At 38.1% G+C, this 18,878-nt stretch overlaps 1 protein-coding gene across 1 annotated transcript; it reads left to right on the top strand.

Moving 5' to 3' along the window:
- Nucleotides 1-3,922: 3,922 nt before the first annotated feature.
- Nucleotides 3,923-18,500, top strand: TMEM62 (transmembrane protein 62). The gene is made up of 13 exons (XM_031065742.1): nt 3,923-4,047; nt 4,930-5,067; nt 6,099-6,144; nt 7,364-7,505; nt 7,704-7,828; nt 7,962-8,084; nt 8,931-9,086; nt 10,553-10,712; nt 12,220-12,333; nt 13,291-13,375; nt 14,900-15,004; nt 15,754-15,872; nt 16,770-18,500. The coding sequence occupies exons 2-13, from the start codon at nt 5,028-5,030 to the stop codon at nt 17,094-17,096; spliced, it is 1,542 nt and encodes a 513-aa protein (XP_030921602.1). The 5' UTR covers nt 3,923-4,047; nt 4,930-5,027; the 3' UTR covers nt 17,097-18,500.
- Nucleotides 18,501-18,878: the final 378 nt, after the last annotated feature.

The raw sequence follows: 18,878 nt of genomic DNA, 5'->3' as shown, positions 1-18,878 counted from the left end.
GGGTCCAGGAGCGGCCGAGCGCGGGCACGGCGGAGGCGCGCAGCCAAGCCCAGGTTACAGGCGTTTGGCCAGGCTGCCCCAAAGGTCGCGGGCGCTGAACATGTTGAGGAGTATGTTCAGTGCCGGCAGCTCGATGTGCAGCTGCAGGGCTGGCTGCACAGGGCACACTGAGCTCCGGGGGACGGGAGCCCGAGGCGAAAGGCCGGGACCTCGCCAACTCTTTACGCAGCGGAGAGCACAGGGCACGGGGACCTGCGGCCCGGCCAGGACACTCAGAGACGGCAGGAGCCCATGGCTCCCAGACTAGCCTGCTTTCAGACTGTGAGGGTATAAAAGCCTGGGGATTCCTTTTTTTGGGGCACCTTCTCAGAGGTACCCAAGTCACACTGTTATTTTGTTAATTACTGCACCAAGATTAAATTATTTTAATGATCCCGAAGTCTGAGACCCTGCTGTGGGACACCTGGGGCACAGCTGGCAGGGAAACCTGGTCTGATTGTGAGTGTGGGGGGGTGTAGCTGTGAAGGGGCCTCGGTCCCAGATGGTGTGAGTGACTACCACAGTGGCTCCTCGAAGGTTGCGCAGAGAAGTTTCCTTATCACACACGTGTGTAGTGGAAGTTGCTAATTAAAAACCACCTAATTATTACACTACCCTATATATTGCATCAGTACCTGATGCGGTATTATCTAATATCCTGGGGAGGGAGAAATGCAGGCTCTGCCTGTCCCTTTCCCCATCCAAAACCTCAGAAAAGTTGTGTGGCTAAGGAAATAGCTTTACTGATTTATAGCAGTAGAAGGTACTGTGCCAGTATTCAGAGGGTTAAATATACATGGCTTTGTTTCCAGGTTAAACATAAAACCCAGGTTGACCTGGCATTGTCCTGGAAGCAAATTGTCACATCTTAGGGTTTCTGTGGCTTCTTCTGACTCTTCTCCCCAGAGTATTCCCAAAGCACTTGGTGTAGAGCTAGCCACAAAGATGTTTATGTATTCGTAGTTCATCTATGGCTGAAATGTCCCAGGGATTGCTGTGCATTTCCTTCTAACAAATAGCTGCTCAATTTCATTCTCAATCTCAAGAACACTTTGCCTGGCTTTATTAGCTGCAGGCAGTGCTCTTAGTGGACAAGCTGGCATATATTTGGTCCTTTGGTTCTCTCTAATTGGTGGTGTAATTTTTTTTCCAGTCATTTTTCCTTAAGTGACTTAAGGCTTATTTTTACTGCAGACTACAAGTATCAAGAGATATGCTTGAAATAAGGAAAGCCCCTGTCCTGAGCTGCTGTCTTGTGTGAAGAGTCAGATAGAGCAGCATATAGCAGCTGCAGAGCTATACTGACAAGCAGCATGCACAGGCCCATGTTTCTCTTGCTGTGTTCTCTCTGGTTGTGTCACTTCAAGTGGAGTTCTCCCAAGGATAGGTCACAGCACAGCTAATTTGAGACTTGGCTTTACTTTCAAGTGGTTATGTTCTCTTTCAGACGTGCCCTTTAACAGCTGCTTTATCATTGGCCTAACTTGGAAACTAATCAAGCACCAAATCCAGCCTTGTGCCTGATGATGTTATGGGAATCAGGCTTCAGGCTCCCTGGTGATTCCATAGGTCTAGCCTAGGTCACTGAATAGAGCTCAAGATGGTCAGTTCTGCCCCCAGCAGTTCCTGCCTTGTTTTTCTTCCCAAACACAGGACTATCTCTTCTTAAAGGAACTAAATCACAGTCTTTCTACTTTAATCTTCTATTAATGGCTCATCCATCTTTATTGTAGCAGAATTTCCTTTCTTAGCCCCTGCCAAATAGACACTCTAGTTCAGTATTTGACAAGCATATAATTATTTCTCCCATTTCTCTCAGCTGAAATCATTCTACTGTTGCTCTAGACCTTATAATTCTCCTCTGTTAACACCCGCCTCTCCTGAAACACATCTTTGCTAGAGATAGGAATGTTGACGGTGATTTCTCCTCACCCCTAAATCTCTTCCAGCCCATTTTAATGAAAGTAACTGCCTATGATGCAATGAGAGGCCAAGTATCCACATCAGTCAGAGGGAGGGGAAGGAGCAGCAAATGGGCTTTCACCTACATTTTGGAAAGTAAATAAGAGCATTTCAAGCTTTTCATCTTGCCCACTGTCTTTTTATCTTTTCTTTATCCACTGGGATATCATCTGAAATTAATTCAAAATTTAAAAAAAAAAAGGAAGAAGCTCCACTTCTGAGATCTTCATGTGTCATGGCTGTTAATGATGAAAGAAACTTAGTCCCAGCTCTCAGAAGTCCTGGGACACTGTAACTCTTAGAAATTACAAGTTGAACCCTTTTAAAAATCTTAAACTCATGGGGAAGAAAAGTGGCAAGGTCACTGTAGGAAATTAGGCTTCCAAACCAGTCTCTGCTGTAAGGTTGGAAATTTACATTTGCTGTAGCTACTGTAGAGCATGACTAAGGTTTATGGTAAGACTGTTTTTTCTCAAGAATGAAAACTGTAGAAGTTTTGATTTTCTGTGTTTGATTGCTGAGATAAATTAATTGGAAATCCACAGGCTGAAAAGAAGCAAAACAAGTTGTATCCTTGTCAATGATTAAATGAGGTTTGATGTATCGAGGTAGTTTTGCTGTGCTCTTTGGCTCACACTAGTTTGAATACATCAATGAAAGTGAAGATGAAGTTATATCTAAAAGTGTTTGCCTTTTTTAGCATGCAATTCTGATCTAGGGAAAAATTCCATGTCATTCTGAATGGGGAGTTTTCCTAAGCAGAATTTTAAAACTGTGTTCAGGTAATATTTTCTTCATATACAGATGACTGAATAAGTAGAAGTAAATAATTTTTCTCCAAGATATTTTATCTGGATTTTTCAAAAACTGCAAGCCTTACGAGAACAGATTTATTAAACTGAATGTAAAAGTTAATGTTTTTCTTTCCAAGTGATCTTGTCAGATGAGCATTTGCTTACTGCTTTTTGAGCATCAAATACCATTTGTTCAAACCAAGGAGGACAATTAATTAATTGACTGAAGTAGAAAGGAAAGTGGAATTGAAGCTATTCACATAAGGGGTTTTTTTTGTACAGTACCACAAAGCCACAATGTAAAAAGATAGAAAAATCTTACATTTCTTATTCTCCCCAAACGGCTCTTCTGATGTGAGGGCTTTGACCGATTCAGAATTGAACAGCATCTTCTACAGTTACATACAAGTCATATCATCATTTCTTAGGTAATATTTGCCTTCTTGAAGGCACATGGAATGGGATCTAAACACACTTGTTTGATCCATTAAAATGCTTGGATAGAATGTTAAAAATCCTTTCACTCAGCTACTGGAAATGTCACACCAGGTACAAAATAAATTTTCAGTACATTTCAAGTTCTAAGTAGCTTTAACCTATTGCTTTGCAGAACTGCTTTGTATTCTTACTTGCAGCAGAACACTGTATTGCACAGAAACTCCCAGAATTTGAAAGGCAACAGGCCACTTGCAGTCATCACAATTTACTGTGGATACCTAAGTATTTCCTCATACTTTTGTATGCTCTTAGTTTTAAGGAAATTTTCTTGATGTAAAGCAGCTATTTGTTAGAAGGAAATGCACAGCAATCCCTGGGACATTTCAGCCATAGATGAACTACGAATACGTAAACATCTTTGTGGCTAGTTCTACACCAAGTGTTTTGGGAATACTCTGGGGAGAAGAGTCAGAAGAAGCCACAGAAATGTGATTTTAGGGGTTAGAGTTGCAATATCATTTGCTCGTTTTGCTTTCCTTCTCCCCTAGTCACCCACTTTTGTTTTTCCCTGTATCCCTTACACTGACATGAATCACCGTGACTGCTCTTATGTTGTAGTCTAATGAATATTTGGCTTTGCAGAACAGCCTGGGTAGCAATAACCCTCTACTTGGAGCAGTGTTTCACTCTTCTCTTTTGCAGGTGTCAGATATTCATATCAGCAAATTTCGGGATCCCAAACGAGCTCCTGACTTTGAGAAATTTTGTTCTGAAACAATTGATGTAATTCAGCCAGCACTTGTTCTAGCAACAGGTAAGCAGTTGAAAGTGTGAATTTCCTGTTGAGTGTACTGTCAAAGGAACAGCAAATAGGCAAAATTCTAGAATCTCAAGAGAGAACTTTAAACATATCTTAAGCAATAGAAATTGAATTGCAGCTGAAGGGAGACTGCTAGAAGGTGAAAAGAATAACTTCTCAACAAGGGAATTATTATTTTCTTCAGCATTCAGTTTCTTCAGTGAATTTAGTGTGTTCTATATGTAACAGACACAATCACACAAGATAGCTAATGTTTTCCCAATAGATGTTGCTGCATCATAGCCCTTGCTAGCAGCTACCTTCCCTCTTGTCCTGGTCGTGATTCTACATTTTTGTGTTTGAAATTACAGAAGTGAGCAATGTATGTGGTTAGCCACTAGGATACAGTTCCTCTCTCAAAACAATTCCTTCTCATTTGTATGAAATTCACTTGTGAATTAATGTAGGATTTTATTGCTGGTTTGCACTTGAACATATCATACCAAGAGAGGTAAAATAAGCCTTGCTACTTCATTTGACAAATTGATATTGAAATAGATGAAGTTTTGACAAGAAAATTGAGATGACTTTGAGCCGCTGTTGTATGCAAGACTTTAGAATCTTAATGCTAGACCTGGAGTTTTGTTTCTACAGAGAGTTATTATCTAATTAGTGAAAGTGCTGCAGTGATGTGGTCAATAGATGTCTGATGAGGCTGCTGCATCTGCATTAGAAGGCGTTTACCCTGATAGTGTGGACCAGATACAAAATCATGAAGATTGCACCCAGGCCTGCAGCCACTTAGACTTGGAGGCAGGGATGGCATACTTGTCTTGTTACAGTATTTGTATAAGCTGTGTAGGCCTCTAGTTGTATCTCACCTTTGTACACTCTCAGGTGATCTGACAGATGCCAAGACAAGAGATAAACTGGGATCTGAGCAGGTAGAAGATGAGTGGAAAACTTACCAGTCAATCCTGAAGAGATCAAGGGTCATGGAAAAAACCAAGTGGATAGACATCAAAGGGAATCATGGTAAGAAGAAAATGAAACATTTCTGTCTTTCCTGTGATTGTAGATCACAGAATACAGAGGTAAAGTGTTAGTACTCACTAGTGTGTTAGTATTCTTGAATTAGGAGAAGGGCTGACCATCCACATGTCTACTGGGGACACACTTTGTTTACAAGCTCTTACTGGAGTGAGTTTTAGTACCAGGGAAGTAAGATTCTTTTACCTGGCAAGTGGTAGAACATGACTTCAGATGTTAGTTTCCACATCATTATTTTATATACCACATTATTTAATGGAGGGCCAAACTGTAATCTTGCCATACTGAAGAAATGTTTTCAATTTACTTTTCATAGACTTGCCCCTCACAGGTTTAAGTTTAAAAGGTGTCACATGTCCAGCAGCTAAAGAAAATTTGGTTTCTTTTGAATAGAAGGGAGTCATGGGAGTTTCGATCCATCAGCTGTTGGCCACACTGTAAGCATTCAAACACAAGCTGACAGTCATGTAGGCTGTATAAACAGGCTGTACAGGAAGCTGCCATGGGGGAGAAAAGTGCATACTTTGTCATATATACTCATTTTCCTGTTAGGCTTCTATTAGCAGCATTAATGGAGAAGTGGAGCTGTTGCAGTACAGACCTCCCCAAGCTGATGTCTGTTCTACACATGCTATTTTCTAGATGAGATGCTCCTTATTTTCCGTTAAAGATTTAAGTCTTACTTACAGAGCATGCACCCAGTCCAAAAAAGCTCTTGAACTGTGGTCAAAATGGAGACAGGTTTAGTTTTTGGCTGCTAAATAACAATTTATATTCCCACAATGCCTTTATCTTTGAATTGAAACTTGAATGAGGAAACGATTGCCATTTGACTGCATGGAGTATATAATGTCTCCTCTGCACAGTTAGTCTGCTTGGCAGTCATGCATTTTTTAAAAAGTAGCTCTTCAGCACCTGCTGAGACTGCTTTATCTCAACATTACCTAGTTAGATACAGGGGCCAATGATCAATTTGATCTGAAAATTTCCTTATTTCCTTTTTTACTCCCTTACAGATTCATTCAACATTCCACGCCTGGACAGTGTTCAGAATTATTACAGGTACTTTTATTTACCATACAGATGCAGCTATATCCAAGGTCAAATTCACTAAACAATATTCTGTTTTCAGTTATCACATATATGCTTTTTCACTGACTTTCCTATAGCCCAGGATCATATCTACTATTCCCTCTGTCTTTTGCATTGTCAGTTAGTAGAGCAGTATTGATTGAAAAAATAGAGAATTCTTTGTGCAGATTTCTTATCTCTTACCTTCCTGTGTTTTGTAATTGAGTGTGTTAAATCTGTCAATGTCTACAAAATTTTCAGTCACGCTCTAGGAGAGAGAATATGGAAGAGTGAAATGGAGTTGTTTTTTCAAGATGTAAAAATATAAATATATTTTAAAATATTAAAATTACAAAAATTGTTTGCAGAAATAAAAATAGAAGCTAGGAAAAACAATTATTCAGTACCACATTCTGGTGTTCATTATGCATTAAAATTCAAGAGGGCAATGGGTTGTATTGAAATACAATATTTTTACACAAAAACATAGGTTCCTATTATATGTTCACAGCATTAGCAGAGGATTAATCAACTGTTACACATACTCAAAGTGGGACTAAATGAAGAAATTTTATTGAAGTTGATGATGTTCATAAAGATAATGCTAACTTAAAAAATATTTTGAAAGGGGTTTTATAGCATTAGAAGTATAGAAAACTTGGTTTTAATATATTGGCTTGTATTCTATTCAGGTCAACATTTCTGGCAATTTTATTGTTCTGATTGGTGGAGGAACAGGGACATGAACTGATTTCTGGATGGCTGTGCTCAAATTATACTCATCATCTGAACTCAGGAATGTTTTAGTTTCCACAAGTCATGCAGGGAATAAAACAAAACTAAAACAACTAAAAAGCCCCAAATGCACACAAAAGGCCCACTCCAAAACCCCAAAAGAAATTAAAAAAAAAAAACCAACCAAACTAAATTTAGTGAATTTTAGTGATTCTCAGATTAACTTGCAATTATTTTAGTTACAGAATTTAATCCTTAATAGAGCAATTTAGGTGGTACTGTTAGTTGAAATGTCATGTCTTTGCCAGTGGAAGATATGTACAATTCCCATCTAGCATAAAGTATCAAAAGCACTTCAATTTTGTCAGTCAGAAATAGTGAAGTTAGCTGTTGTCAATGGAAAGAGAGAAAGCAATGCATGTTTGTGATAGCTACAAGCTTTCCTAACAGCAGTATTTCCATCTTATTTTGTTAGGAAGTACTCTGCCTGGCATAAAGATGGCTCTTTCCATTACATCCACACTACCTCTTTTGGGAACTATTCATTCATCTGCGTGGATGCCACACTCAGCCCAGGCCCTAAGAGACCCTATAATTTTTTTGGGATTTTAAACATGGTATTGTATAAGTCTTTGCATTCCATTTTGCTGGCTGTTATGTTTCTGTAGTGGTTTGTTTGGAGGTTTGGGGTTTTTTAAATATAGAAAAATTGTTTGAAAGATTTGAGTTCACCTATAAGTGTGTTTACGTTTTTACGTTATAATGCATGTGAGACATTTATTTAGCAAAATGGATTTGTCACCTGCCTGTTTCAGAATCAAATGGCAGAGCTGTCTTTGATGGCAACAGAAAGTCTACACAGCAACCATACTATCTGGTTTGGCCACTACCCCACCTCCACAATCATCTCCCCATCCCCTGGAATACGAACACTAATGAGGTAAGATCCTCTTACCCTGTATGTTTTCAGCATGAAGTACATTTCTTGCCTGTCTTCACATGTTCATCTCTCACTTTTCAGGTTTGCTGCAGTGATATTTCCTTCCCACCCAAATAATCACAATTCTTATTAGTTCTGCCACAGCCTATTTATGTGGACATCTCCATACAATGGGTGGGCTGATGCCAGTCTTGCACAGTCAACACCGTGGTGGCACTCTGGAACTTGAACTGGGAGACTGGATGGATAATAGGAAGTAAGAAAAGCCCATATGAGCAAATTATTACATGAAACCTACCTGCTGTACTGTGATTCTCTTTTATGCTGTGTGGTGCACTTGAAAGAAGCATGAGATCAGCCTGACTGGTTATAATTATTAGTGCTTTTGAAAAAAAGGCCTTGTGTGTATGTTTGGGATTTTTCCCCATATTGACAGCATGCTAATAAATTAAATATTTTTTATTAATTTGATATTTAAAAACTAAAAAGGGGACATCTAAATGTGTATCCAGATAGTATGTATTTAGTATTCAAATGTAGACAAATATATTGTTGTAAAATTCAGGATTACTACTTCAAAATACACATGCTCTGCAGTAGCTGTTAGAATTCTTGACACAGAAATAGTTCTCCTGAGAAATGTTACCTTACTTGCATATCCAAAAGTGTCTGATGCTATGTGGAGTGGATAGTAGTATATTAGCTTTTATTCTGCAGTAATCCAAACAAAGATACAGATATGAATACAGGGGAGGAGCATGCTGGGGGCGTTGTCCTGAACTAGAGTACCTACACAGACACTGGAAATGTACATTATATTTGAATTTTTTAATGTAATGTTCATCTATCTGATTCATGCGCAAAATTCCATAGATCTTCACACTTGGAACTTTGAGTACTGCTTCCATGATTTATAATAAAATTAACCTCATATGAGGTGAGCAACGGTACAGTTAATATAGCAGAGTTGGAAAATGTAAGATCAACTACAGAGGAGAATAAATGGAAAATAAAGCCAGGTTCTTTAGGAACTTGAGAAGCATGGAAATCAGCTATTCACAAAGCAGTTTGTATTAACAAATTCTTTTTCCTTTCATCATAGATACAGGATCCTCGCGTTTGATCATGACCTCCTCAGCTTCGCAGATCTCAACTTTGAAGAGTGGCCTGTAGTTCTCATCACCAATCCTAAATCCTTCCTTTACAGCAGTTCTACTCATGAACCACTAGACAAAATTCTTTATTCCACTCATATCAGGTACCCTGTAATATCTTGATTTCACAATATTTAATTATATTTATATCTATATACTCAAAACCTTTTTTTTTAAGTATGTGTCTACTGTTCTCAGAATTATTTTTTCTCTGGAAGATTGTTCCAGAGAGCTTGCTTTGTATCATATCTTTGATAAAAAGTTTGGGTAGTAGTAATTCATGTTTAATTTCCCTAACGTCAAACAAACTTTATGTAACCAAAGCTGATCAATTAATATATAATTAAAATAGATTCATATGTAATCAATATGAATATATTATTATGTAATCTGTGTTATTTATCTCACATGTTCACATCAACTGTGCTAATTTCAGGATTTTGTCTATGTATTTTTCTAAATGTTGTCTCTATTCACTTCAGACTTCTTAGCTTTGTCTTTTCAATTCTACATCCTTTCTATACTAAAACATGAGAAGCATCTGCCAATTTTCATATTCATTTTAAATCTCTCCATCTATCCATTTTTACCTTATCTATTTAATTTTTACATTTATATTTCAGTTTTATAGGCCCTTTTCAGCATTTTATATTTGCTGTAAGACTAATCTGCTTGAAATACTGCATACACAGGGTTACAATAAAAAGAAGTTTGTCATACTTTTCAGTTAGGGAGCAGTATCCTACTAAATGTCCTAATTACTTCCCAGTTTCCTATTCAGACCCTTATCTGAACAATCTTATGATATATTAAATATATGAACTGGTAGAATTATTCACCATATCTGTGTGAAACCCCTTCATTTAACTAAAACATGCTCTGTAATGCCATTCATATTACCAGAAATGAAAGGAATTGCACGTACAATATTTTGAGTCTGTATTAGTATCACTGTTTCTGTGAATATAAGCACTACTGCCAGGTGACAATACATACATTTGTTGGTATCTGAGATCTGTAGTATCAGTCTTGCATTCCACTCCATTTGTCCTAAATGCAGTAACAAACTCTGAGAGGTTATATTCTGACTAGCAAAAAAAAAAAAAAAAAAAAAGGGAAAAAAAAAAAGGGAAAAAACCCCACTCCCAACAACAAAGGAGTTTAGAGAGATAGAGCCTGGCAATTTTTTATGAAGATATCTGCAAATCTTTGGTTATGAGTCTATGTGTGCTGGAGGATGCATCCCACTTGTGTTAGCAAATGTTTTGAAGCAGGAGTTCTAAAATTATTTCTGCCAAGGCCTTACAACTTCTGCCACTTTTTTGTCTGTTCCACAGCCAATTTGCTATCCTGTTCTTTTGTGTAGTGCCACACACAACTACTTTAACTGTAGGAAAAACCTACCATGTTACCATTAGCCTACAGATACGTCACTGTTGTAATTTCTAAATCTTTTGAACTCTTTACTACCAGGCAGCTTAACCTTTAGGGACTTCTTCTTAAGGAAGTAATGACATACCTACAAGTCCAGTAACAAATCTGTTTCTTTTGCTCTTTATTTACTCCTTAGAATTCTGGCATTCTCTCCTTCTGTCATTATCTCTGTCAAAGTCTACATAGATGGAGTTCACCTGGGGAATGCACATCAGGTGTCTGGCCCTCTCTATGTGCTGAAGTGGAGCCCACAAAACTACAGTGAAGGGTTCCATCACATAGATGTGACTGTCCAGGTAAGGTACCTGTTGGCATTCTTTGTATTGATTTTTTTTTTCTTGTCATGGCTTCTCTGTCACCCTCCTGCTTCACATAACTAGGAACAACATACATGATAACAGACTTGCTTTCATATTTGTCTGATTACAAAACCCAAAGGATTTAATAAAGGAATAAACATTGACTGCTAAGCACAAAATATTCATAAAGCTGCTGGAATAAAGAAAGAAATATTATTTTTCATAAGAAGTAGAATAAGACATGACAGAAGTGCAAACTTGAATTGAAATTGGCCAGAGATGTCAAAAATTACAAGAAAGGGTTCTAAAGGTCTATAAACAACAAGCAGCAACAGAAGGAAAATACTGGCCAGGTGTTAAACAGCAGAAGTTAATTAGTCACACCAACAGCTCTGACAGAGCTGGCAGAGGTTCTCAGCACTTTCTTCACCTCTGTCTTTACCAGCAGTGTTGGACCTCAGGCTTTGGAAATGGGCCCTGACAGTTTCCACTCCAGAGTGTTGAGAGACCTGGTTGACATCTTTGTGAGGCCACTCTCCATAGTCCTGGAGAAGTTGTGGAGATCAGGGGGCATCCCAGAAGACTGGCAGAAGGCTAATGACTCTCCTGTGTATAGGAAGGGCTTAAGGGACGATCCAGGAAATTATAGGCCCCTTAGTCTTATTTCAGTCCCTGGGAAAATGAGGAAATAAATCCTTGTGGGGGGCTTTCTCAAGTCAGATGAAGCACATGACTGGGAAGAGCTAACACAGATTAACCAAGGGCAAACTGTGGGCCAAGAAGAACATTATGAAGTTCATAAAGGAAAAGTGTAAGCACTTGCACCCGGGAAAACATAATCCAGGAGCGCAGCACAGGCTGTGATCTACCTGGCTGGGGAGTAGCTCTGTGAAAAGGGACCTCAGTGTCTTGGTGGACCACAAGCTCAGTGTGAATGAACAGTGCGCTGGTGCAGCAGAGAAAATCTGCTGGATGCTGGGGTGCATCCACAAGGGCATCAGCAGCCAAGACAAGTCACCATCCTGCTCTACTGAGTGCTTGCCAGGCCACATCTGGAACACTGTTCTCAAAGTGTTGAATAAATGACAATAAACAATAAACAAATGTTTGTTTATTTATATGGGTTTATGACAATACACCAGAAATGAAGCACAACAAAATTTGAAAATATTTTAATATGGGCTATTACCTAGAATTGAACTTTCGGAAAACAATTGTAGGGAGGGGCAGTAAAAAGTCACAGTCTTCCCTAAGTGGCTGAATCTCTGACAGGCTCTTCTTCATATGTAGCGCTTTCAGATTATGATTTTATAATCACCAATTTACTTGAAACTGCAGAATTGACTGTAAGTAACCCTTTGTTGGTGGAATTTAATACAGCAGTATGCAGAAAAGCATACGTCAATTGTATCTTTCTAGAAAAGCTGCAATGATAATTAGGAACTTTACTTGACAGTTTTTTGTACCACTGCTATGTAATTGCTCTCATTTTATGTCAATCTAGGATGCTTCAGGAAGAATTGGCACACGGGGCCATTTATTTGGTATGGAAGAAAACCTCTCTCTTAGATTTGACTTCTGGTCATCTGTTATTCTTCTCACTGACCACTATGTTCTAGTAAGTACTTTCAGCAAAACAGCTGTTACTCCATGTTAGTTTCCCAGTGTGCAATAGCCTTTTTCGTAATTCCTGAGGGAATTCATAGACTTGAATGCAGTTACTTTTTCCAGATATGACTCTTTTGGAATTCCAAAACATTTAAAGTTTCTCAAGTTGCACACTTCAACCACAAATGTGCAACAATCGTTTATACAAACAGTTGACATCCTGGATTTAGTCCCAATTATCCATTTTTGGGCATAAGTGTACACACATTTTGTGCAAGCAAGAAATTGAAAAACAGCTACTGGAGATAGTAGAAAAAGGAAACATTAAATTGAAGAGAAATTCACTATGAACTGTTACAATATGTTTTCTGGAAAGAATGCTGCAAATATTCTCACTGTCAGCTGCTGACATTATAACTAGCTGAAGTGAAGTGGAGGGCAAAATCCCCATTGACTTTAGTAAGTTCCAGGTCATATCCAGATGTATTACAGCTCAGTACATACAATGTCTTAGTAGTCTAGGTGCATTTCTAGAACTACATAAGAAAGTCCACATGACTGTAGTTCTTATCATAATTGGCTCAAAATTATTATCTTAGGTTTGTTAATCAGTCACACGTTTTACACCATGTCTTGAACTGCATTTCTCTTCAGAACAGTGCTCAGACAATATTTTGCCTTAGAAGTGTAACTACACTTTTTCAATGGATGTGTTTACAAACTCTATTTTTTAAAGATTTGGGTCTATTGCTTTCAGATATTGAGCAGAATTCAAGTCAGTACAATACAGATCCTAGAACTTAGAAACTCTTAAGTTTCCTTTTTTACTCTTCAGTTCAGTGACACCAACAAGCTTTGAATATGTGTTTCAAACAGAATCTTTGTACCATTCTATCAGTGTCCATAAGGCATGCTCCAAGGCTGCAATTATTCCAGGGCTGGCTTATAGTCAAAACTGTCTTTTCAGGCCCGAGTGCTCTTTGGACTGACTGTGCTGATTCAGATTACCTTGCTGGTTGTTTTCCGACACCTCCAAAAGCCAGCACTCAAAGGTATCAACTAATGTTTACCTGTGGTTTTTAGTAGTTCTGTTTCCCCCTAAACTTTTTACTGTTGACCTGTGTGCTGACAATATGTAAGTAACTGTGCTGTTAATCACCATATGCATTTTACATCTGCTACTGTGGGGTTTGATTTGTTTCTCAGAAGCTGTTGTTTGGCTTTTAGGGGAAGCTGGAAAACCTCCAATATATCAAATAAAGTAAACTTGAAACTTGAGCAGGTATCATTGTTTAAACAAAAATTAAGTTGATTGAAGTCTAAGGTTTCATTTTAATTTTCTCACTGAAGAATCCAATACATAGGGAATGTTTTGTTTTGTATTAGTCCTGTATGTGTGCTTGTTTCACTACAGTTGTCACAGAATTCTCTCTTGCCTGAATGGAGAAACAGATTTCCTTTTGCAAAGACAGTATTTGTTAACTTTTGCAAAGAACACAAACAGGATTGGGTCTTTCTCAAAATAATATTAAGGCCATTTCTGTCATAACTTGATACTTTGTGATAAATCTAGTAAATTAAAATTATTACTATTAAGCTCATGGTATTTATCCTTTAAACAATCATTTGAACCACACCTTACTAATGAGATTTTTCTGGAAGCCACCTCCCTTCCTATTCATGTTAGTGTTTGTACCTTCCTGTATACTCTAATTGTGTAGCACCCTGAGGTAACTACAGCAACTGCTTACATAGAAAAGAACCAGATTTTCAGTTGCCTTTATGGAACTCAGCAGCTAAATATTAAAAAAGTTGATTCTGTGATCAGCCGTGTGTACCATGATAAATGTTTGACATCTTAGTGAAAAAATTTGTTAGAGCTGTTGATTTCCAAAGGTGAAGCTTGCCATCTAGGAGTTAATTCTTTGTGAGAAGGCCACATAATAGGTGTAAGTCTACAAGCTAACTTTTTAGGAAGGTTCTCTTGATCTGTGAGTTGTCTGCTTCAGTTAGAGAGCTACTACTGCTTTTTTTCTGCTAACACCACACACTTGTCAGAATAATGTCATTTTAATGCCGAGCCTTAATTTTGGGCTGCTATCAGATCTCACTAAAGTAGATTTAATCAAAGGAAATCCAACAAATCTAGTCCACACTGAACCACCTTTCTGGGTTTGCAAAGTTACTGTTCTGATTCTCTTACTTTTAATTTAATACATACTTACTCCATGTTTTTCATTCTAGCTAACTTCATTTTCTGGGTATAGAATGGTCGTTCAGTATTATTTACATACAGTAAGTGTATTCCTTTAGAATGGCAGGTTCCTCTGCTGGTTTTGATATAGATTGTTATATTTATTGGTTCTTTACTTTCAGTTATCACAGTAATAGTAATGCATTCCTCTGCATTTTTCTGTAGACATACCAAATATTATTTTTATATTCCTTATTTAAAAGAATGAGTAAATAATGTGCAGATCTGTTTCAGAAAGACCAGTATTATCCATACATATATATCTGGGGAGGTGTTGCAAACTGAATTAAGTGTATTTTTCTTAAATATTGTCTCTGTTTAGGAAAGCCAGGTTTACTTACTATGACTTCATATTCTCTTCATGTCTTCAGTAAAACAAACACCTTCTATTACTCAATTCTGGTTCTGAATTTGTACACCATTCTGGGTAAGTAGCCTAGAGTACTGGAGGACATAAATTGGTATTTTGAAATTACACATTAGGTCCTGATGAAAATTAAGAATTCTAACATCTTGAAGAATGGGGAAGATCTACTTAAGTTACAAAAGCTATGTGGAACTTTAAAAGTTAATGTCCAAGAGACTAAAGGTTTATTTGTAAGAGCCTAACTTAGAAGCCCTGAATTAATTAAACACTTAGATTGTTAAATTACTCTGAAAGCAAAGTGAGTATTTTTAAATTCAGTTTGGTTTTCACTTATTTTTTGATTGTTAGCATCAGAGCTAACAATCTCAGCTTATTCTCTTCTGATAACATGTTACTGAAATAGCTATTTTCTTGTTAATCTGTGTAGTATGCATAACACAGAGCATCCTGCCTGTTCTAATTTCTATGCTGAGCCAGGCTAGAATTGTTTGTGACCACATTTTTCATATATCTTACTGTAATTCTGGGAAAAAGCTACCCTTTTCACCTCTCTCATAAGGAAGATATTATGTGTGGTGTTGAAAATGGTCACGGAGATGAAACTAATTCAAAAGTATTTTCATTGCATGCCACAGCCCCGTCATATGGTGGTATTTTCACACCAGACTGCTGTTTGCTGAATATGAAAACATGAGGCTGATTAGTCTGGACAAGCCATAGGGAAGTCTCAGGGTACAAAGGGCCATGTGGGAAAGGGCTGTGTCTCTGTTCTGTTTCCTGATGGTGATGTTTGGTTTCCTCTCTTGTAGGACCATGGTTTGTAGGTGAACTGATAGATGGCCAGATGGGGGCCTGTTTTTCCTTTGGAGTGTTTGTTGGTGGTACCTTCTTACAGGGCAGTATGACATTTGTGGTTGGGATTTTACAGGTGAGTATTTATAAAATAAAGGCTAAAAACCAGCGCTTTTTTTCTCAGGGGCTTTTTTCCATTTTTTAAAATAGATTTAAAGAAAGGAGTCTTGGGAGTAGAGAGATTAGTGACCATGTCTGACTACAAGTGGTCTTTCTTAACTTTCTGCAGATTTAAAGAAAGTAAGGAGGTTGTGCATTATTTTCACAAACTTCTCTTTTTCTCTAATAAAATGATATTGCTTTGGACTCTCTGGATATCTGGATTAGAGGCTGTCTCTGCAGATTTATAACTCTAAATTTTCAATAAATTTTCTGGTTTTGCCCTTGGCTCACACAATGTAATTAAGCAAAAAACTGAGAGGCCAGGGTAGCCCTTGCAGTGTTAATAACTCTTCAGATCAGTAGGTGTCACTCTCTAAGCACACATGATTCCAGTTTTCCCAGGAGTGGTTTCCCCATTAATCTGAAAGACAAAGTGTCATTCCTTGGCATTTAAGATAGAGGATCAAAGCAGCATTGCCTCCTTCTTCATGATGTCTCCCTTGTACGAGTGTGACACTGCAGTGGGCTGGGTCAGACTTAAGCTGACGTACAGACCGTCTGGTTTTGCCATGTTAAGTTTTTGCTAAGTCCGGCTCCCTGAATCAGTTCCAGGAAATGTCAGATGTGTGTTAGTGCCTCTTACTGCAAGGGAATGGGCAGGAATCCTTGGCCTGGGACTCAGGCCCAAGCAGTCCCAGCTTCATCAGCTGCAGAGTCATGGAGGGGCATCCTGAGATTCCATCTCTGGGAATTGTACTCAGCCCTTAGAATAGGACAGCTTTATCTGTGCATATGTTTTTAAGCCTTCATAGATGTTACCCAGAACCCTTGGCTTGCTCATTGTCTTATTTTTCTTTGCTCTTCCTTTCAGATGATGTTTTTCAACCTGCCATTGATGGCCTATCTGTGCTGGTGCCTGCTGCTGCGATGCCATGGCCACAGCTTCCGTTCCCACCTCCGTCACGTCCGACGCCTCGTGGCCGTGCCTGTTCACCTGGCAATGGTCCTGCTCCTGGCCTGGCAGGTCTATTCCTGCTATTTCCTGCAGCGAACATACGGCACCTTGGCATTCTTCCTGTCCCCAATGAGAACATGGCTGGTGCTACTGACTGCAGCTCTCATTTATAAAACCTGGACACTGAAATCATCAGAGCTCAGAACTTACATAACAGAGATAAAAAACCGTCAAAGCTCCTGAAGTACAATATAAGTACTCCAAATTCTGTCTTAAAAACTCACAAGGTACAACCTTATCATTTTGTGATGCTGGAATTCCATACACCCCAACAATTACACGGTAAGACCCAAAGCTGCACCTGCACTACTACAGAACTGTACTCAATAGTAAATGTACAATATGTTATATACACTTTCCTTGTATTATACAACATACTATATAATACACGTTATATAATACAGTCAACTGTGGAATAATCTCATCAATGAGGTTTTTTTCGTGATACAGAGATAGATATGTCCATATGGATCACAAACGGAAATGTTTGCCTATTACTACTGTGAATAGAAAAATAATTGATTCTTGATTTTTATAATGCTGCAAAATATGAGCATAGGACCTGATGAGCTTCTGGATTTGTGATTCTTTGATTTTTATTTCAGGGTTGACATGTGTTTTTAGAAGACTAGACCAGATGTCTTTATGAAGTAATAGTGATTGCAAAGGTGCTGTAGTGGCCTTCACAGCCAGAGTCCTATGCCCATACATGTTTTCAGTTCATAATGCTGTATACAAGCAGATCATAGGCTGTAAGGTGTATGTATTTGTGTTCATGTTTACCTGAGCTGTGGCCTATAGCTCTTGCCCTGGGAGTGCCGGCTAACTAACAGGTTCACTCTCTGAAAGGAAGGAGTTTCATCTTGCACTACTAAGGCTGCCAGTCCTCCCACCCATGACTGGTGAAAGGACAGTGAATTATCAGTGGTGCTGGGGTTTTCAGCTTCAAAGCAAAGAATGGAGACCATATCCTCAGAATGTAGGCATACTACAGTCTGATACCTATAAATTCTGTAATTTCTGTTTTTCTGGGTCCCAGCTGTGTTTCTGGGTCTTAGCCAAACGCACCAAAGAGTGACCTAAGAAAACTTATTTCTTTGTTTTCATTTTTTTTCGTAAGTTCAGAAATTATAGAACAGTTAGTTACAATAATGAAGAATGCAATGATCCAGAGCCAAGAAAGCTGAGGTGCCTTGATCTGTAAAGAACACTGCGTTGCTTCACAAAAGACCAGCTGTGAGTGGAACATTTAAAATACTTTAGGTAATTTTACAGTAACTTATTTATGGCTTCTCAAGAAAAAAGAGGGCTAATTTATTTATGGTCCCTTTGGAAAAAACCAGCAGTGACTGTAGTAGAACACAGAAAAATGAATTGGAAGAAAATATTGACTACAACAAGGACTTTTGTTATTTCTAACAGGCGACAGTTTTCCTGTTCCTTAATTTCTGTTCCTCAATGATATAGGAAAATAGTAATGTAATACTACTAATAATGTAATGTCTTCAATGTAATAGGAAAAAAAGAGCACCCATTTACATGAGTTAAATACACTGTTAAGAGAATAAAGAATGTAATTTGTTGCTACAAAAGTTTGTTTTGCAAAGCTGTTAAAAAATCAGAGATGGCACAAAATTTATTTGTGAGATACAATACTGAAAAATTGATAATAAAATGACATTTCACAATTAAATTACTTTTATGTGATTAGAGAGAACAAGAAGAGGCAGTAATATACTTCATATCTTTTGACTTGTTCCCATTGTTAAATATAATGTTACCCAATACTTTTACCCTTAGGCTGGTCTCTCCAATAGTGTCTGCACTGCACACACTTGAAGCCACTGTTTGATTAACCCCCCACACTAAGCATTCATGCATGGTTTGTGTGGAGGCTGATTTTTTTAAAATTTTTTTTTTAAGAAGAGAAACAAAAGTGCACTTACCAGTACAGAAAATTCTGGG

This window comes from Geospiza fortis, unplaced genomic scaffold (assembly GCF_000277835.1).
Source record: "Geospiza fortis unplaced genomic scaffold, GeoFor_1.0 scaffold54, whole genome shotgun sequence".
NCBI classification, from domain to species: Eukaryota; Metazoa; Chordata; class Aves; order Passeriformes; family Thraupidae; genus Geospiza; species Geospiza fortis.
The sequence above is the reverse complement of the archived record's forward strand: the minus strand, read 5'-3'. Positions and strand labels throughout refer to the sequence as shown.